Genomic DNA, 21910 nt, shown 5'->3' on the forward strand with positions numbered 1-21910 from the left:
TCTGGTGGCAGGTCACTCACTGATCATCAGGCAACAGGGTCATTAATAACCAACCCAATCCAGAATATATCATTGCTATCAACATGTAAAGTGGCCTGCCTCTAAGTTAATGGAATGCAATATGTTTGGCTGCAAATCTTTATTTACAAATGTTGCATATCATCCGTGCATGGATATAGCTGCAGATCTCTCAAAAGTCTATTTTTTATTTTTACAAATTTATTTCCCCTTTCCTTCTAAAAAGATTTTGCTTTTGTTTCTGAATTAACCTGTATTTGTCCCATAGGCTCCCCTGAAACCACATGATAGTGTGGGTGGTATGATGAAAGTGTTTGATACCCTAACTGAAAAACATAATGGAATGTTTCTGAATTGGAAAGGACAGACTGTACCATGGTGACCTGGAGGAACAGTCATATTGGGCAAATTTCATGGCAGACAAACAAGGGAATGTACATGTTATGATTTTTCGTTCAGTTACAGTACGGAACATTTACAGCATGATGACTGCATCTGGCTTGTTGGTGAAAATTAGAGTTAATGGAAAATCAAGAAGACCATAAATACAAACATAAGTAAGCATGATCTAACTTCATCTGCAAACACTCATCTACTTTAGAGCAGACCTAATGGTAAACAAAATACCCTTGCTATACTGAGAAAGCAACAAGAGATGCTTAGACTTTTTGTCACATGACCTCTTATAAAGGTTAGGATCGGCCAATCTAAATTCTGATTTTCCTCATCAGCATAATTCACCAAAATGCTTAAGCATTTGGCCACATGATTTGCTTTGCTTCGCATCAGTTTCTGCAGCCAAGGTTATAATTTAAAGACTTCAATTACCATTTCTAACTTTAAAGAAATGGATAAGCAGAGATCTGAATCTGATTATCTGACTTTACGTCTGCCTTATTCAAAATAATCTTGGTCTTAATAATCTGGTCTTAATAATGTCTAAGTATTTTTACAAAGCAAAACCTGTGCATTAGCATACGCAATATGTTAAAGTGGAATTCAAGTCTAGAACTAAGCTGAAAACAGCTCCCACCCCCTTCTAACACTTACTATCTACCCTGTTGGTGTAAGATGCTTATCTTTACTTATTCCCAGGGCACTCTGGTTCAGTCACATGATTGGCTACCATCGGCCTCAGGGGAGAGGAGGGACAACTGATAACGGATGCCCAATAGTATGGATGACATGAGTGACATCACTGCCCATACAATCCACACGTTGTCGACGTTATCTGCAATTTCCTGAAACCGGCCACTGTGGAGATCACATGACCGGACTGAAACGATATGAGAATAGTTGGGCATGTGCATCTTCATTCTACAGAGTAGTTAGTATAGGTGTTAAAAAGGGGTGGGAGTAGTTGTAAAGCTTAGTTAGTGCTAGATTTCAATTCTAGTTTATCTCCTATATCAATTGGTCTCCCCACATATTGGGAACTGCTATTATAGATATCAACATCATCTAGTAAAAACAGTTTTATTGTAATTACAATCAATTAAAAAGTATAATAAAGTAAAATACATATTGCTCACAGTAACCAAGAGTATATTGCCTTCTTGTTCAAAAGCTGTTCTTAACCCACTATGTCTGCAAAGGTGTACATGAATCTCCTATCCAATATCAATTCCCATATTCACTAATTTGATTCCCTTTACTGGTGCAGTAGACTTAAGTGAATCTGAAAACACGGGTGGAGACTTGACTTAATGCATTTTCTGGAAGACATTTCTGCTTTTGCAGGAGTGTGAATGAGACTTGTTATTTTACATGTGCTGGAGCATTATCACTAAAAGTCTCCCTGAGTGAGCGCAAAGGTACTACCAGGGGAGAAGGAGAACAGAGATCCCAAAACACAGCCGCTACCACAGTTTGCCAAACCCTGAAATCAATTCAAAGCAAGGAACTTATATAAGATATCATTCCTAAAGCTTCCAAAAATAATCCTGTATTACCTCTCTATTTAGGCTCATATCCTCAACAGGAGCTAGTATCATAGGGCCATGGAAGGTTGTCTGGTGGCTTTTGTGACGTCACATACGCAACTTAAGGTGACTGTACCATAATGAAACTTTATTTTGTCTGGCACTGATTTTATAGTGGTGAGTTACTTAAGCAATGTATAATAATAGCCTTCTTCAGGTCAAAAAATCATTACATGACAAAATACATTGGTTATATCATAATCCTTGTGATCAGTGGAGGCTGGTGCTCCATTTTTGGGGGAGGGCATGACAAATAATGAGCTATTTATGATGAGTTAACCATACAAATTACCTTATAAATAGCCATACAAAATGGGTCACAAATACATGTCACAAGATAGTCATGTTACTTTTTGCCAAGATATCTCTAAGAAACATGAGTTAAAACTAGATGAAAGGCCTATAGCTCGACTAACTATTACATATAATACTAGATATACACTACTTTAATCACAGTTTAAAGGAGCTCTAATCAATCTATATCTATAATTCCTGTACAATAGCCTGCTGTAGCATACTGGCCGAAATTGATCATATGAGCTTCTAGCTCTCGCACTGTCAGTCACTGAGCTTTGTTGACTGCAGCCCATACATGTCCAACATTCTGAGGTTTTCTGTCTGTCGCAGGCCTTCCAGAACATGGATCACATTCAACAGATTTTCAACTATATTTGAAGATTTTTTGCCACACTTTTATTTGCCCTCTCTTCATTGTATCATCCCCAAAAGCCTTCTGAATCATTCAAATAGATTCCATGAAGGAATGTTCAAGCTTAACTCACATAGTCATTTTGAATGTGAAAAAAATGACTGTTCAAGTTATGACTAAGGCCATGTTGGCTGAAACACGTCAACTGATCTTATCTGCGTTTGTACACTGTGGTTTCTGAATAAATATGAGGATTTTAGAAGAGCAACAACTGGTTGTGCGGATCATCTTTTTGAATTACTTTCTCAGCCAAACGACTGTGGATCAAGCACCCGTGAGCTCTGTTATCATTATGTTGTATGGGTAGAAGCATAGAATTCTTTGTTTGCAGATTGGTTCAATGACAGTCCAGGTACAAGGCAGGCAAGGATCAGAAAAGGCAGGGTCTAATCCGTAATCAAAAGGCAGGCAGAGTTCAGATAATAGTCAGAGTTCCAATCCAAGGTCATAAAACAGGGGAATCCAAACAGCAGACATGGCAGACAAACAGGGAGCTTGGAGCACAGTTTACAAACTGTGTCAGAGCGTTGCCTTGCCAGGGTCTAGAAGGAGGTTGTGACCCAGAATTATCAACCGGAAGGGTTGAGGGGCTCCAGGGAGCTTGTAACATGAAAAGTCCACTTTGGGACCTGGAGCCCAGGGATTTCTGAGAGATCCGGGTGGGAGGAAATCCCCAGTCCTGCGTCCTGATTTTGAAAACAGCCAGCATACTTATTGGTCAAGTGTGTGTGTGCTGGGCTTTTAGTAGTAAACTGACCATAGTTCTGGGCTCCACCCCAGCAGATAGGAAGTCTGAGTACCAGGAGTCAGGAGGGCGGCTCCACATGGGAGCCATTGCAGCAAGAGGCTCCTAGCTATATGCACCAAGGTGGTCGGTGAAACAGTCTGTACGAGACAGACAAGGGCCTGGAGTGTAAGGCCGGAGCAGCAGTGCTGCAACTGAGAGCCAACTAAGCTGAATGTAATTTTGTTGATGGACAAAGGAATGCTGAAAACCCCTGCAAAGGAAACTTATGTTTGCTGAAGATGTTGGTGCAAAAGTGTCTGTTGTCACCCCTGGCAACCGTGGTGAAAATTGTGTTCAATTTGTGTTGACAGAGAGCACAAGAAACCAGTGTTTTCAACTTATGGCTGCTTGGGTGAAGTGGCCAGCCCAGAGAAGAGGGCATCATATCCGGCATCCTGCAATGGGTATGACCAGGTGTGTGGGTCTGCTGTTACCCCTGGCAACAGGAAATCTGTTTGGCCTGCAGGGGATATTGGAAAATCCAAGAAGGCTGCAATGTTGCCCCTTGTCCATGAGGGGGCATTAGCTTGTGAAAGCACATACACATACGGCTGCATAGAGGGAAAGCAGAATGGCTGGTTTAAAGCCACCTCTCTTCCCACCCACTTCCCTTCCCATACACAAGGGTTCTGCACTCCTCAATCACTGCAGTGAAGCAGTTTGACAATCCAGAGTCCAGGGCTAGGCAGCTCTCCTATTGTTATGGTAATTATGCACTCCTCCTCCGTGACAGCAGTAGCCTTTCATCCTGAGCCATCTTTTGGCCAGCCCTCTCTAATCAGTGTACAAGTACATCTGCAGCCTCTGAAAACTCCTCTCCCTCGGCAGCCCTCAGCATTTGCAGGGGAGACCATTATGGCCAAAAAAATTGAGGCTGTAGATGAAGTTATTAGCTTTGCATATAACTGACTTTTTGTAACTATTACTTTATTACAGGCTTTGCATGTACTACAAAGCAGTACGTGGAAAGCCTATTATACTAAAGCCCCATACACACTATCAGTTTTGCTGCTGAGTTTTTCCTTCAGATTTACCAAAACCATATAATATGAGGTCAAACCTTAGGAGTTTCAATTTGTATGCAATCAGGCAGGCCCTTCCACTACATGGTTTTGGTAAACCTGAAGGAAAAACTCAGCAGAAAAACTGATAGTGTGTATGGGGCTTTACTGATTTGCACCTGGCTTTGCAGTACTCACAAAGCCAGTTACAAAGCAGTACTTTAGAAAGCCAGGTGCAAAGCAGTATGTACAAAGCCATTTACAAAGTAGTACATACAAAGCCATTTCAAGAGCAGTAAGTATAACTGGCTTAATGAGTACTATTTTATCACTGGCTTTGTAAGCTAGGCCACCATCGGGGCGCAGCCCATACAGATGTAGGGGTACTGGGCTCCAACTAGAGTCCCCACCAGGGCAGTGTGGACAGGATAGTACCTTGCTGTTCATCACACAGCGTAAATAACAAAATATACCACGCTGTCTACACAATAGCAGCTAGCACAAAAGTGTAAAATAAACAGAAATATATATGGAAAATGTGCAGCGCTAAACAAATAATGATCAATATCAAAAATAAAATTGACATATGAAAAAATGCAATATAAATAGTGACACGTGTTCCATGAGAAATTAATGTCCAAGGTGTATACAAAAAAAGGGGACACAGACCAGTCCCAAATGTATTCCAAAAAGGTGAAGTTCAAAAAATAAATGGGTAACTCATGTGGATATGGTCTTCAGGCAAACACTCCAAAACGATGGATGAAACAGGTAAAGCAAATGGGCAAATAAGCCCAACCATAAAGAGAAAAGAGAGGAAGAACAGGGCACATAGCGTAATTCCGTAAGGAATATTTATTGTTGTAAACACAAGAGTTGCACTTACATTTTCCAGAGTAAAAACAAGTGATTCAAAATAGACAGTAACCAGGGGATCAGTGCAACGACACGTTTCGCCTAAATAGGCATCATCTGGGGTTCATCACACAGCGAGCAGGTGGCCGCAGGGAAGGCAAGCAGCACAGCAAGGGCAACTAGGACCGAGTGCTCCGGAGGGAGAAGATCTCCACTGCCTCCCTGACACCCAAAAAAGGTGAGCAGCAGCGCCTCCCAGAGCCTGGACTCCTCCAACCTCCTCTCTGCTCCCAGCATCAACAATGACGGTGGCTCAGAGGGCTAGGACTGGCGGGAGCCACAGGCAGGAAGGGGTCTGCTGGAAAGAGCAGAGCACCCTTGTCAACACCCAGAAGGAGCAGGAGTCATGCCCGCTGGTGGTCAGCATCAATGTCATACTGCTCAAAAAATGGAAAGGTAGGGGATATCAGGAGAAACACTTAGTGGTAAAAGTGGATATCCCAATATAATCCTCAGTACAAGGTGCCATTGTCCGTGAATAAATGTGTACAAAAAACAAATATCTATGGAGGGACTTATGGACTTTAAAGGCACCAATACAAAACAATAATTCTTTTCATTAAACAATTTTATTACAAAAATACAAAAGTGCAGTTAAAAACCAGAAACAGATGATATATTCATTAGTGGAGACCTCACTCAGCAGAGAATGTCATATTACATCTTATACAATAACATAGCTCAATATGATAACCAACATTAGATCATTGGAAACTAAAGTGTAAATATATATTCACAATAGTGGTATGCTGATGTGGGTCCCATGCTTATGCCCTTCTGTTTCGCGTCCAATCGACGCTTCTTCTGGGGCGCAATTAAGTTTTTTAAAGCAAAAAAGGAACATACGTCATAAGAACAGTACAAACAAAGTATATACATATAGGTAAACATATAACTGGTACAGAGCAACGGGCTGTCAGGAGGCGGTGTGAATGTGCAACACATAGGCAGTCAGAAAACGGGCACTGTGGGGACACACAACAATATGGTACCAGAGATTAAAAGGTCAAAAATAAAATTACCCTCTGAATAAGAACTAATGGCCAATGAATAGAGCCAGTGGCTCGCGAAGGAGATGAAAAATCTGGTAAGCCGCAACTGAAAAAGTATATGAAGAAAAAAGGATTTACACAAAAAGGGGGGGTAATGCTTAATGCCATAGTAGTATCAATATATATGGTGAATAATGTGATAAAGTAGGTAACGTTGAAAAAAACTCACCAAAATCCAATAATTCATTAAAATGAATTTCACAACAGTAAAATGTAAAGAAAGAGGAAAGGAGGCAGCTATCACAATGCAGCGATGGGTCTAGAGAGCCAGGTGACAAGCGCATCCAGCAATCATAACCAGCAGAGGCTAGATGTCTGAAAGGTATAAGTTGATGTGAAAGCATCAGTAAGGGAAAACCAAGCAGGAATATTAGTAAAAACGAATACTGAGCCTAAAGACACTATCCGAGGAAAGTACATTACCTATTAATAAGGACATATAACAGGCGCGAGTGTCCAATACAGCAGAGGGGAGCGCAGATGAAGGTCTCATCGTGAGGAGACGCTTGTACAGCGTCTTCATTAAATGTGTGTGCCCCCCGTTGTCCAATAGGCAGACAGCCATGACTGACGTCGGGTGGGCCGCCCGAATGCTCAGGCGTATGTCACGTCAATCCGCTCTTTCCCCCTGCGCCTGCGCAGAGCTCCGCTGGACGCAGGGGGTGAAACGGAGTGAGAGTCACCACTAGAGCGAGATCTCAATGGCCGGTGCGATAGAAAGGACTGCAGCCATGAACGAGATCCGTGAGCGTCAACAGAGATAAGACTGTGACGCTCACCGGCCGCACAGCACCCAAGACCGCCATAGCGCGGCCACCCACACTGCAACCTATAGGACAGCACTGGAAAGAAATTAATTACACTAGACAGGAATTGTAGTAGCAAAAAAGATTATTTTGTGCTATACATCAATAAATGTAAATGTACAATGAAAGATGCTAATCTAATGGACAAAAAATAAGAAAAAATTAGAAACGTATACACAAATGTGGATATAGACTGTATCAACATAACCCTTACTAGTAATTCTACCAGAATGCACAATTGAGAGCAAGAGGAGAAAAATACAGGGCAACATATATGAAATTTAGAATTTAAATTTACAGAAAGGGTTTGTAAGAATGGGATTCATTAATGCCTGGGAGACATATGGCGTTTAATCTCTCAATCCATAGGGTTTATTTTCTTAGGATAGATTTGTCCCAATCACCACCACGTGGGTTAGGGGGGACTACATCAAGTGCAATAAATGAAATGACTGAAGTGTCAAATTTATGGTATAGGTCAAGGTGTCTGCTAATGGAGGTAACCATTTTGCCTTCGGACGAAAAATATACGTGATCTTTTATCCGAGCGCAGAAGTGTCAAATCGTCTTTCTTACATAAAAGGCAGAGCATTTACAGACCATGAGATAGACAACGCCCCGGGTCTCACAATCTGCAAAAAATTTGGGGACAAAGAGTTCCCCATTGGGTAATATAAAGGACTGGCCTGTTTGGATCAGAGGGCAAAAGGGGCATTTGCCACATCTGAAAATTCCCCAACAAGGCCGCTTGGGGGGCTACACGAGTAAAGTGACTAGAGGTTAATTGATCCCGTAGGGATTTAGCTCTACGAAAAGAAATGTTAGGTTTAATATTGATGTATTTGGCCAAAATTGGATCCTCCCGTAGGAGGGGCCAATATGTGGTTAATACCTCACGTAATTCGGGGTGGTGATTAGAATATTTCGTTATAAATCTAACAGTAGAGTTGTGTGAGGGATTTTTGTGTTTATACAAAAGTGAGCTGCGGGATTGGCGCAGTGCCCTGTTATATGCTTTACGTAGGATGGATTTCCCATAACCCCTTAGTTTAAGTCGATCACGTAATAATTTAGCTTGAGTTTTAAACTCAGCAGTGTGTGTTCAATTCCGACGCAGCCTAACGTACTGGGCGTAAGGAATGCTGCATAGTAGGGGATCCGGGTGCGTGCTTGCTGTGTGTAGGAGTGTGTTGCCTGCAGTCTCCTTACGATAGGGAGTGGAGGCAACACATCCCTGGTCGTCCTTGGACAATGTAAGATCAAAAAAATTTATTTTAGATGTATGACTGGCAACAGTGAATTTAAGATTGAAATGGTTTTTATTGAGTTCTGTCACAAATCTGTCCAACTCCACATTGGTACCTGTCTATATGATGAACACGTCGTCAAGGCATGGCTGGTGTACATTGACAAGGTGTCATCAGAAAAAAGAAATTGTTCCCACCCCCCCAGGTACAGGTTGGCGTAGGCCGGGGCACACGTATTGCCCATAGCCACCCCCTGCACCTGGAGAAAGTGGGACTCTCCAAATGCAAAAAATTGTGAGTGAGGATAAAGTAGAGTAAGTCCAAAATTAATTCACAGAATTCCCAGCGATGGTTAGTTTGTTCAAAGAGGAAGGTAAGGGCTTCCCTGTGCGTGGTGGATGCTGGAATATAATGCTTTCACATCAAGTGTCACGAGCAGGGCGTCGGGAGGCACGACCATTCCTTCAATGTGTTTTAAGAAATCCAATGTATCTTTAACATAAGATGGTAAAGTGAGTACATGTGGAGTTAGAATAGACTCAACCAGTCTACTCGCATTTTCTGTGAGTGATCCTATGCCTGATATAATAGGCCTCCCAGGAGGATTGGTAGAGTGTTTGTGTATTTTCGGGAGAACGTAGAACGTAGCGACTTTGGGAAATTTTACATTTAGGAAATCCTATAGATCCTTATCAATCAGACCCTTACAGTATGCAAGTCCAATCATTTGTAAATATTAGTTTTTGGAAGTTTGCCTTGTTTGTAAGTATAAATGACTTTGTATGCACTACTTTGTAACTGGCTTTGTACACGCTGCTTTGTAAATGGGTTTGTATACAGTGCTTTGTAACTTGCTTCTTACACACTGCCTTGTAACTGACTTCGTACGTGCTACTTTGTAACTGGCTTTGCATGTACTACTTTGTAATTGGCTTTTTGAGTACTGCTTTGTAACTTGCTTTGCACGTACTACTTCACACAGGCGGGCTGATCTGAGATGAGAAGGTATAGGAATTGGGGGGATCTGAGGTGTGAAGGTGCAGGAATTGGGGCTGGTCTGAGTTGTGAAGGTGCAGCAACTGGGACTGATCTGAGGTATGAAGGTGTAGAAATTGGGTATGATCTGAAGTGTGAAGGAGCAGGAATTGGGGCTGATCTGAGGCGAGAAGGTACAGGAATTGGGGTGATCTGAGGTGTGAAGGTGCAGGAATTGGGGCTGATCTGAGGTGTGAAGGTGCAGGAATTAGGGCTGATCTGAGGTATGAAGGTGCAGGAATTGGGGCTGAACTGAGGTGTGAAGGTGCAGAAATTGGGGCTGATCTAGGAAATGATTTCACAGAAGTCTTTAGCTGGCACAATAATTTAAACCTTACCGTACTTACCGCACAACATACCTCTTTTGGAACAAGAGTAAGTTACCATTGAATGATCTTTGAAAGCTCAATGTTCATTTCATACTGTTATTCAAGTAGTTCTTTCTTATCATGATTGAGAATGTAAAGTTTACTTTTTTATATATATATATATAACCGGCACTCTCAATTTCTTGTCAAAAATGTTCGGCACACTCTGCTCAAAAGGTTGCCTACCCCTGGTTTAAACAAAAGTGATATGTGCAATGTGTCTGCTGTGGAGTCCCTCTGTCCTGTGTCTCCTTTGGCAGTTGGAGCGGTACTGCATAGTACTTCTGATGGGAGCACAGAGAAAGTAGACTGGGACAGATGGGTGACAAGTCTGTTGGCTTTATTGAAAGAAGGCTCAGTGTGTAACAGTGGAGCGGACACAATTTCTGCTGTGCTAAATGGAGGGACTGCAGAGCATCATTGACACTGAGCCTGAGAGTTTTATGGTGATTCCCGCACCAGGCTGCATTCTAGGAGAGCACCAATGAGTCTTCCACATCCCCAGGAACATGAAGGACCCCAGGAAGGTCTTAGGTGTAGAATCATGGTGCCTTTTTATGACAGATATGCTGAGATAAATGTTATAATATTGCTGGTGTATATCCTGCCGTCCTCTCCTGCACTTGTACCACGGAGCATGCATAAATGGAGCTGGATATTACAGACTGTACTATGCAGAGATTACCAATGTTGGAAGCAAGACATGTACGGAGCTGTATTAAAAAGGAAGCGCAGGACATACATGACAGGGTGCAAGGGAATTACTGGGCTAAAGAAAGAGCAGCGTGGGGGTGGTTTAGGATGCAGGCGTACTTACCCCATTGGTGGATGGTCACAAGGGGAGGAGGAGCGTGGGTCCTCGTCCATGTGCCAGGGTGGAGCAAGTCAGCAGTTGGGGGTCAGCAAGCGAGGAGAGACGTTGTGTCCTGCAAGCAGATAGAGAGAGGTTAGTTAGGATAAGTGGGTTGCAAGAGCTTTGGGCGCAGCTTAGGGAAGCAGCGGTGGTGCATGGCACGGAGTGGCTTCAGGGCCAGATTGCTGCCACGCTGCAGGGGGTAGGACAGGGTCCTTCCACAGCCGGGCCTGTCCAGCTGCGTGCTCGGAGGTCTAGACCCCCGGAGCGCCTGAGCCCAGACAATACCCCCAGGACTCGACGCCGTTATGGGAGCCCCAGCTGGGACCCTTCAGGCCCCCCCGCCGAGCGGACACTCCGGCCAGCCAGCGGGGGGCCTGGAAGGAATCCCCGTCCACGGCAAAGTCCCAGGGGGGGGAAGTTCGGGGGGCCGGCGGGCCCCCACCCCCTCCTGCCACCTCCGTGGCTCGGATTCGTTCGGCTGCTGCCTCCGGCGATGTTCCGGTCGGGGGGGCAGTCCGCCGTGGGAGACACAGACGAGCGGGCACCAGTGCGGGAGTTGAGGCAGCTGGGGGCTTACCTCGTGGAGTCGCCATCTTGGCTGCTGGCAGTGTGCAGGATCGCGCCAGTGCCTCACGTCGGTCGGGAGGCCCCGCCTCCAGGCTCAGTGTGGGTCCTGGGAGGGCTGGCCAGGGGAATGCCTGTGCGGTGGACGGGAGTGCGGCGCGGCTTGATGACGTCACCGGTTCGGCGCCAAATTTAAATCCTGAACAGAGCTCTCTGAGGAATTCCAGCTTTTCTCCTCTGCCCAGCGCTGCAGTGCCCAGGGGAGGAGGAGGACCTGAAGGACATCAGCAGTATCAGCCATCGGTGGACCGGGCTGGCAGCAGCAGTGAGGAGGGAGAGCTGTCTGAAGATCCCCAGGAGGCTGCAGGAGTATCCGGTGGGGCGGCTGGAGGTTCTAATCGCCTGGGACAGCCTGGTGAGTGCTCACACTCTGCATTGTCTTGTGGGGTGGGGTAGGGTTGTTGGGGGGGAGTGGGGGCGGGTTGGGGGCGGGGGGGGCCTCAGGGGGGGGGAGCGTGGCAGTTGTGGGGGGGAGGGGGATGGGGGAGGGCAGTGCTCAGGCCGGGCAGGGGGTGGGGGAGGGGTCGCAGGGGTTGTGGGAGTCCCTCAGGGAGCTGCTACGGCGGTTGGACGGGGGGGAGGTGAGGCCCCCCGACTCCGGTGACGCCGTGGGTTATTCCGCCTGCGGTGGTGGGGGGGCCGTCTGGTGGGGGGGGACAGCGCAGAAGGTGTCGGTGACGACGGAGACGCAGACGGACAAGGACGCCGGGGGTACTAAGCCTGGATCTGAGGCGGGGGACAAGGATTTGGACAAGGTGCGTTTAGCGGATGCAGCGCGCTGTGAGGTATACGTGTGTTTTGAGGGCCCGTTAGGGGCCCACTTGATGAAGGAGGTGCGGGAAAAGATTTGGAAGGACGAGTTTGTGGAGATTTTTTCCCTGCTCCCCTTGGAAAAATTTAATTTAGATCGGGTGAAGCCGGATGAGAGTAAAAAGGATGAAGAGGAGAAGAGGAGGTATAGGTTAATCCCGCGCACATTTGCAAACTGGTTGCAGGCGTTTGCGATTTTTGCAAGTGTGATCGGGGAAAAGGCCCCGGAAAATTGCTCCGCACTGTTTTGCTATCTGGAGGCGATCAGTGAGGCTCATAGGGTTTATGGGGGTTTGGCATGGCTTCGGTATGACGAACAGTTTCGTCAGCGGAAGGCTGTTCGCCCCTCCATCAGATGGGATCACAAAGACATTAGTCTTTGGATGAAGCTGATGACATCTTCGAGGGGGTCGGGGCAGTTTTTTCCAGGGGGGGCCGGCGGCGCTTCCTCCGCGGGATCGCCGGCCCCTAAAAAGAAAGGGGTCTGCTGGCAGTTCAATGAAGGAACTTGCCGTTTCGGCTCAGCGTGCAGATACAAGCACGAGTGCTCAGGCTGCAGCGGAAGCCACCCCTTCCTGCGTTGCTTTAAGCAGGGCAAGGGTCGGCCAGGGGACAACGCTGGAAAAAGGGCTGACGCCGGTGAGTCTGGTAAGGATGCTTCCTTTTCTAAGTAGGTATCCGGACAGGGCGGCGGCGCAGTTTTTGGAGGTTGGCTTTAGGGAGGGGTTTAGGATTCCGAGTAGGGTGCGGGAAGTGCCACCGATCTCGGATAACTTGAGGTCGGCCCGTCTCCATCAGGAGGTGGTGTCGGCCAAATTGGCCAAGGAGGTGGCGTTGGGGAGGATGGCGGGCCCGTTCGTGGATCCTCCGCTGCCAGGTTTAGTTGTTTCCCCATTGGGTGTTGTTCCAAAAAAGGAATCGGGTCAGTACAGGATGATTCATCATCTGTCCTACCCTAAGGGCGGCTCGGTTAATGATGGTATTGACCCGCAGGCATGTGCGGTTACCTATACATCATTTGATGCGGCAGTAGCGTGGGTTAGAAGATATGGTAAGGGATCTCTTATGGCGAAAACCGATGTGGAATCGGCTTTTCGGTTGTTGCCGGTACACCCCGAGAGCATGGGTTTGTTGGGTTGTTGCTGGCAGGGGGAGTACTTCGTGGACAGGTGTCTCCCGATGGGGTGTTCCATATCTTGCGCATATTTTGAACAGTTCAGCTCATTTTTTGAATGGGCAGTTAGGGAGGTTGCGGGGTTGAGTTCGATTATCCACTATTTGGATGATTTTTTATGCATAGGCCCCCCGGATTCTCGTTGTTGCGGCATTTTACTTGGGACGGTTCAACATTTAGCGAACAGATTTGGAATACCCCTGGCGGCGGATAAGACCGAGGGCCCGAAATCGGACTTGGTTTTCCTGGGCATCACGATTGATTCGATGGCCATGGAGTGTAGATTGCCAGAGGACAAATTGGTGGCGTTGCGGCAGGAGGTGTGTGGGGCCAGCGGCAAGCGTAAGCTTCGCTTGAAGGAAGTGCAGTCCTTGCTTGGCAAATTGAATTTTGCTTGCAGGATTATCCCTATGGGGCGTATTTTCTGTAGACGATTGGCGGCTGCTACTGCGGGGGTGCGCATGCCGAATCATTTTGTGCGGTTGACGAGGGAGTTACAGGAGGACTTGAAGATTTGGGATTCCTTTCTGGCAGAATTCAATGGGCGGGCCATTTGGCAGGTTGGGCCGGTCGGCAATGCTGATCTGGTCCTGTTCACGGACGTGGCCGGTTCGGGGGGCTATGGCGCTTACTGTCAGGGTAGATGGAGTGCGGGCCCGTGGCCGGAGAGTTGGAGGGAAGCGGGTTTTCTCAAAAACTTAGTCTTGCTGGAGTTGTTCCCCATCATTTTAGCTGTGGAGTTGTGGGGGGAGGTCTTTGAGAACAGGAAGGTGCGATTCAATTGCGACAACATGGGGGTGGTTATGGCCATTAATAACATCTCGGGCCTCTTCTCCCCTGGTGATAAGGTTGTTGCGACGCTTGGTGCTTTGCTGTTTGCGCATAAATGCGTTTATATATGCTGTGCATATCCCTGGGGTCGACAATGGTTTAGCGGATGCTTTGTCTCGTTTCCAGTGGGACACGTTTCGCAAATTGGCACCGGAGGCACATCAGGAAGGGGAACTGTGCCCGCAGGAGCTGTGGACGGTTGCATTGGAGTCGCCGCAGGATTGATCAGACAGTCTCTCAGCGCGGGAACGTGGAAGGCTTATCAGACAGTTTGGCAGGAATGGTTGGTCCTGGTGAATGAGGTAGGAGGTATGGGGGACCCGGAAGGGATGGAGATGCTGGTGTTGATCTTTGTATGTGCTAATCACGCCAGGGGTGTGTCCGGGGCAGCCATCGGACGGAAGATGGCTGCGTTGGCCTTCTGGTTTCAGATGGAAGGTAGGGTAGATGTCACAAAGACATTTTTGGTCCGCAGGGCTCTGCGGGGTTACAGAAGGGGTTCCCACAAACGCGACTCCAGGCGCCCTGTTTCTTTTGCGGTGCTGGGGTCAGTTCTGTCAGTGTTGGGGGAGGTATGTTCCACGGGTTACGAGGTAGTGCTGTTTAGGGCGGCGTTTGTGCTGGCGTTCTTTGGGGCTTTTCGGATTGGGGAGCTAGTCTCGCCGTCCAGGAGGGTGGCCGGTGGACTGCGGTGGAGTGATGTCCAATGCTCGGGAGGCAAGGTGAGGATCTGGATTAGGAAGTCGAAGATGGATCAGGAAGGCAGGGGGGCCTGGGTGGAGTTGTTTCCAGGGGTGGGGGAACAGCTTTGTCCAGTTATGGCTCTGCAGCGGTTTTTGGCACTCCGCCCGCCGGGGGAGGGAGCATTGCTGGTACATCAGGATGGATCCTGCCTGTCCAGGTTCCAATTTTCTGCGGTTTTTCGGAAGTGTCTGGAGGAGGCTGGTCTTCCTTCGGGTGAGTATGCTTCCCACTCGTTTAGGATAGGGGCGGCTACTGAAGCAGCTAGATGGGGACTTCCGTCGGAAGTCATTAAGAGGATTGGTCGATGGGAATCGGATAGGTACCGGTTATATGTTAGGCCGCAACTGTTGTGCTGATTTGTTTTTTTTGTTTAATTTGTATATTACTGTTGTTGATGGGTTTGAATGTTTTCCTTTCTTTTCAGATCCCCCAAGATGTCTCGTTTGGATAATGGGACATTCTTTTGTTTTTTTGGGGGGCCAGGAGGGCGGATGTCAGGCCTGAAGGTAGACAACTCAGGGTGGCCAGGGAGGAAGGCACGGTCAGGTGGATTGGGATCCCGGGGATGATGTGGCATAAAGTGGTCCCCGAGGTACATCGTTTTGCTGCTTTGGATCGGTCCCCGGATATTTTGGTGCTCCATGTTGGGGGCAATGATCTGGGGGTCCGACCTATGCGACAAGTGATCAAAGATATCCAGTGGGATTTCTTGAGGCTCCGTACCGCTTTCCCGGACATGACGGTGGTGTGGTCGGATATAGTGGCCCGCATGTCGTGGAGAGGGGCTCGATCCTGGGAAAAACTGAACAAAACCAGGATTAAGGTCAACAAAGAGGTGGGAAGGTTTGTGGCCCGGAATGGAGGGGTGGTCATTCGTCATTGGGAGCTGGAGGTGGACACCTGGAGGTATTTGAGGGGCGACGGGGTTCATTTGAACCCTATGGGCATTGATCTGTGGGCCTTAGGGCTGGAAGATGGAGTACACCGGGCTTTGTTGGCGTGGCGGCGGTCACAAGTGTAAGGTTTCACACTTGTTCCGCGGTGGCGTTGGGTCCTTGGCGATTGCTATATATATATATATGAAAATATATATGTAGAAATGCATGGGTCATTTGAAAAAGGTTGGGACCCATGCCAGAGATGGAGTCATTGTGTTTGGGCTGGTGTCAGTCCAGATTAATGGCTAACATATGTTGGGGGTCTGTGGTCAGTTAGTGAGTCCTCGAGGCAAGTTTGGCGGCTGGGGACAGATGCTGACGAAGAGGGGATCACAGGCTCAAAAATAATAAGGGGTCGTCAGGGACCAGCCAAAAAGCACTTAGGGTCTTTTGGGTAACTGGAAGTTGTTACAAGTTTTGTATTATTAAAATATTTAAAATAAAGTTTAGTTTTTTATTGTTATTTAAATAAAGGCCGTTGAGGCCATTTTCATCCAAGCAGGTGTCCGGGTATTTATTTTAAGGTAACAGTTAATTAAAGTTTACATGTATTGTTGGGGAAGTAAGGCCGCGTACACACGCGGGGACTGTTCGCCCAACTTTGTCCGCTGAACAGTGTTTCGGTGGACAGTCCGCCCGTGTGTGGGCTTTCAGCGGACAGTTTCAGCGAACAGTCTGCTGAACAAAGTTTTTCTGAAATTCCGAAAAACTGTCCGCTGAAACTTGGTTTCAGCGAACAGTCCCCTCGTGTGTAGGCTTGTTCGTCAAACTAAGTTCCGCGCATGCTCAGAAAGGATTTATACGCCGAAAGTTGTACTGCAGTGTATAGGACGTCGTATTTTCCGTCCCGTCGTACGTGCCGTTCACGTCATCGCGCACGGTTTCAGCAAACTGTTCGTTCGTCGTGTGTGGGCAAGTCCGTCCATGCTAATTTTGAGCGGACTGTTTGCTGAAACTGTTTGACGGACAAAGTTGAGCGAACAGTCCCCGCGTGTGTACGCGGCCTTAGTTATCTGGCTACCCTAGTCATGTAATGCAATTGTTGTTAATATGGAAAGTCGTCTCACAGTGTGCTGGATTGCATCATACAGAGGTTGTGTATGAGAGGAACTCTGGAGTACTGTTGGAAAGAACAGAAGTCTGGGTGGTTGTGCCAGAGCGCACAAGTATATGTGATGTGGTTGGGGTCATCAACCTAAAAGTGAAATTAGATAATGATGATCAGGTATCAGGACAGTTGCTGGAAGAGGATCATGTGGCAGTGGACTCCTGTGAAACCATGTGTGTACACTCTACAATGATCTGTTTACCGTTTATCTTACATTACAATGTTAATAACTTGATGCCATTTATATCTTACCATTATTGTACCATGTAACTGCTTCACTGGTTTTGTTTTTTCTCCGTGAAGCTGAAAACACCTTGCTGCAAAGAATTAATATTTTAGAAAAGACAACCTTCAAGACTTAGAAACTGTAAGTATATAAAAGGTAATAATCTATATCCCCTTAACACAGGCATTGAGAGGGAGGAGAGAAGACATGTCAATTTCTCAGTTCCTTCTGGGCTGCAAACACCCTTGAGAGATACTGTCAGGGAATTAGTAGACCAGACTGTGTGGACTGCACAGAGAAAACCAGAAACACATGTAAGTGAATAATAATGGTGTTTATTTACATAGGTGATAAGTAAGTGAATATAACAGTGCACAACCAACCCAAACCCACAAACAACAATGGTATATACAATTAATGGGAAATACTGGAATCGTAACAAAAGCCAGGCCGAGGTCATACACAGGAGGGTAAGCAGATGGGTAAGGATGGGGAACCAACAGGACAGGGCAAGGACAGATAGATGGGCTGCAGAGCAGGGATCTAAGGCAAACAGGAGGGACAGGTCCAGAATGGGGTCAGATGCAGGGTCAAGGTCAGGATAGCAGGCTCAAGGTCAGGGCCCAGGGAGAGAGATACCAAGGCAAGCATGTGTGGGCTTTCCGGGTATTTATAAGACTGCAGAAATTGTCCTCAAGTAACACCTGAGCACAGGAAGTGTTGCCTGCTCCATACTGCCAGGATCCATCTGCTGGTGAACACCAGTACTGCGGCCCAATGATGACATAACACCAGCAGGGAAAGTCTCTCCTGACAGTTACAAACTGCCAGGAGACACCTGCTGATGGACCTCAGCACTGCACGCCAAATGATGAATCTTACCAGCGGACGGACCCTTTCCTGACAGATATACATACAAAGAAAAGAATGGGTTACACAAGTACAGTAAGCACAGTTCTGTAACGTTACAGGTCCTGAGGTGAAGAATTGTAGTGTCTTCTGCTAGCAAATGATGGGGCCCTTGTTTTAAGAGAAGGTTTAAACAAGCTCGCGTGGATCAGTAATCATCTAGAATGTTCCAGTAGAAATTTAAAAGGAAAAACTACTAAAGATGGCAACTCCAAACAAGCATCAGTTGACACTAAAAAGGGAAATTGCTGTCTGCATGCAGTGTCAGTATTGTGTCAAGAGGGATGTTGGGTTTACACCCGCTCATCAGTCCTCTGTTTGATGACACAATGATAATCCCAGGTGCTGGTTCAGGCTCCTGATGCATCTAGAGATGTTGTAGACACTGGATCTCTTGCTGATGGCTGATCGAGATGACTGGTAGCGAAACTTGCAAGGTGAACAGGCAGCGGCCGACCCGATACCCAGATGGGTATTGCAATCCCTGAAAGGTGTTGGTCGTCTCTGCTGAGCTGAGTGGTGCTGGGTTGCTGAGTAGGGTCCCTGGACTGAATTAGTGGACCACGTGGCTGTCTCTGCTCCTGGCTTCCTTCAGTCTTCAGGCAACACTCTCCTGGCAGTCTCTGGAAAAGCTTGGCTTTCTACCCCTTTGATGCTGCCAGAGTCTGGTTCTCTCTCTCTCAGGTGGAGTTCCACCACACCGTCTACATTACCTCACCGCGCCTGTCCTCTATCTCCTCTCCTCACGGTAACTCTCTTTGTAGTCTCCAGAGAATCGTGGCTTTCACCCCCTCTGTTGGGGCACATAGTCCCTGGTTTCAGCGTGTGTTTCTCTCTTCACTCTGGCACCTCAGTTCCTTCCCCTCACACTAAGAACCCTACTGGGGTGATAAAAGCTATTTTTTTCCTGTCCTCAGGGTGTATGGGGATTTCATAGTACCCACGCTTTAGGTCCAGCACGCTGAACCACTTCACCCCCCGATAGGCCCTGCAGGGTATCTTCTATCCTTGGAGTGGTGTACTGATCAGGAATGGTCCTCCTGTTGAGCATCCGATAAAGCCTCAGGGACCCATTTTTCTTCTGCACCACTACTATGGGGGAGGCATAAGGGCTCCTAGACTCCATGATGATGCCTGATCTCTTCAATTCTGCCAGCTGCTCACGTAAATCTTCTAGGTCCCCCAAAGGGATCCGTCTGACTCTTTCTCTGAATGGCTTGTCCTCCTGAAGGCAAAACCTGTGCTGGGCACTTTTCACATACCCCACATTAAACTCATCTATCAAGAACATATTCTGCCATTTCGGGAGTTTGGCTTTGACCGTTTCTTTCTACTCAGGTAATAGTGTGGTGTTTTGTGGGTAAAACTGTTCTATGAAGATTCCGTCCTTCTCTCCCTTCCCCAAATAAGATGGTGAGACTGGGGTGGCTGGATTTACTTGTCCTAACAGCATTCGGGCTCACTGTTTCAACGGTGAGGCCGTAACATTCTGGATGTTTACAGGGATCTTCCCACGACTCCATTGCAGATCTGTAATTGATATGACTTTTAGGAGTACCTCCACTCCCGTGTCCTCTCCCTGGCGGTTAGCTTCAAGGACACAAAGGGGCCTGGTTGTTGCCAATTAAGCTTGACTGAAGCTTGTAGACACACCACCTCTCCAAGTTGTAGTATCTTGTCACTTCTGTCCAATCGCTAAATCTTCCCCACTCCTTCAGCTGGGGTGCTCTGTTCTTTGACTAGCTGCTGATACACTTGTCTCAGCATAGGGTGTATGCCTTTGGTTGGGGTGTGAGACTTCAATACAAGAGGAGTGAGCAGCCTTCTGACAAGGTAAGTGTTCGTTCCTATTTTCAGAGAACTCTTGTTGGCTCCTGATGGGTGAGGGCATACAACAGCTAAGGTATCAAACATTTCTGTTGGTTCGGTCACAGAGGGGTCAAAAGTCGACCTAGCCAGTAAGTATCCATCATATGGGAAATTTTGGGTTCCAATACCCCATATCTCCAGTTCCTCCAATTTCTGCAGGGGTAAGTGTTTGAGGTGCCGGTCATGAAAGTCTCTATATAGCAGGGTAACTTGCGCCCCCATGTCCAGAAGGGCCTTTGTATAGGTGCCTTCTACTTGAATTGACACGATGGGAGAAGGCGCCACTAGTTTGTCAGGGAATTTACCCGAAGTAGGGTAGTTAGTTTGTCCTGTCATCTGTATTCACGCCCCCTTCTTGATGGGCTTCGGGATTTGCTGGCGTCGCTGTTGGGCTCCAGAGGGCCAGTATGCATGACTCTCTGCGACCAGTCACTGAGGTTGACAGGAGTGGATTGTCTGGTCATTTAGAAACAGCAGTGAGGGCCTTCTGTGACAGTTTAGGCTTCCACTGTGGCTTCCCTGGGTCTTTGCCTTTTTGAGCTAACTTCTGTAGGTTGGCACCCATTTGGCTTCTTCACCAGGGCCTGCTGAGGTTTCCTGCCAGCTTCTCAGAACTAGTTGACATGTTTTAGCGGACTTGTGCAGTTGTGTCGGTAATGACCCACTCCTCTGCAATTAAGACAGACTACTTTAATCATAGGCTTCTCTGCAGAAATGACTCTAGGGTTCAAAGTCTGCTTGGGCTCTGAGACATTCTCGTTAGCTGGTGGGGTTATCCTGGCTGCTAGCAGCAGCATCATCTCCATCATTTGTGACACCTGGGATTTCAAGAGCTCCATCTCTGTGTCATCACTAGTCGCACTAATCACTCTAACCTCAGTGACAGATTCTGGCTTCAGTTTTCTTGTTTTTCTCTCCAACAGAGCTTCTTCTTCTCACACCATCCAGATTAATTCAGGGCACTTCAAAATTCCACCATCTCTTCGAGTTTTTACTGGATCCTAATAAGATCTAAGGGCTGAGTCCCCCTTAAAACCTGTTGTGCCCAGACCCTGTCAACTGACCTGGGATCTATACATTTCTTTAGCAGTATCTGGTGCATTATCTTGTCAAGGCACCTCATGTATTTAGACAATTTCTCCCCCTCATTTTGGTAGGTATGCTCAAATTGGTACATGAGGTCAGAGGCCATTTCTGTTCTCCCAAACACATCTTGTAAGATATCTAAGTAGTCATGAGCAGTACAGTCCTGTTTGCTAAGTTTCAGGTTGCGAATAGCTTCTGAGGCTTGCCCCCTCAAACTCTCAGTGATTCTCTGCTTTTTCTGAGCCTCAGGTATGTCCCACTGTTAGGACCTGGGCTGGGACCTGGGCTTGAACATGGGATCTCGGGTGTGTCTGGCAGTGATTCTGCTTGCTGAGCCACCTGGAATGCTGGACAGCTCCTTGGACAAATCCTTGAATGATCTTGTCTTGAATCTTGTTTGCCTTGAACCCTTTGCTCCTCCGATGAACTTCCTTATTTAAGCCATGTCTATGCACTTCCTGGTTGCCAGAATATTGTGCCTTCACCAGCCAATATCTTGCTCCTATCTCTCCTGCTGCCGACCGTATCCTCGCTACCATTCGTTACCGACATTTGGCTTGTTCCTGGACTACGCTTCTGCTGAATCCCAACCTGCAACTATTTGTTACCGACTTTTGGCTTGTTTCTCAACTACGCTTCTGCTTGATCCCTACCTGCTATATCTGCTACCAGACCCCGGCTTGCTCACCTCCTGGTGGGGCTATCCTGAGGACCGCGACCTGGCAATAACACGCAGCCAAGCCCATCTCCACCTTCGGGAGCTCTGGTGAATACCGGTTAGTGCTTAGACCCCGCACCTCAGGTGAACCCGTGTC

General features: G+C 47.2%; 1 protein-coding gene across 2 annotated transcripts in view; it reads left to right on the plus strand.

The window, feature by feature from the left end:
* The window catches only part of LOC143931024 (C-signal-like), a 31067-nt gene extending 29512 nt beyond the window's left edge, over positions 1–1555 (plus strand). For both annotated transcript variants that reach the window (XM_077455731.1, XM_077455730.1), the window contains exon 7: positions 287–1555. In XM_077455731.1, the coding sequence (XP_077311857.1) occupies positions 287–400 (114 nt within the window). In that variant the 3' untranslated portion in view covers positions 401–1555. The remainder of the gene's footprint in view (positions 1–286) is intronic.
* Positions 1556–21910: the final 20355 nt, after the last annotated feature.

Source organism: Lithobates pipiens, unplaced genomic scaffold, assembly GCF_037356315.1.
Source record: "Lithobates pipiens isolate NorthernLeopardFrog02 unplaced genomic scaffold, aLitPip1_a1.2 Scaffold_10, whole genome shotgun sequence".
In the NCBI taxonomy this organism is placed as follows: Eukaryota; Metazoa; Chordata; class Amphibia; order Anura; family Ranidae; genus Lithobates; species Lithobates pipiens.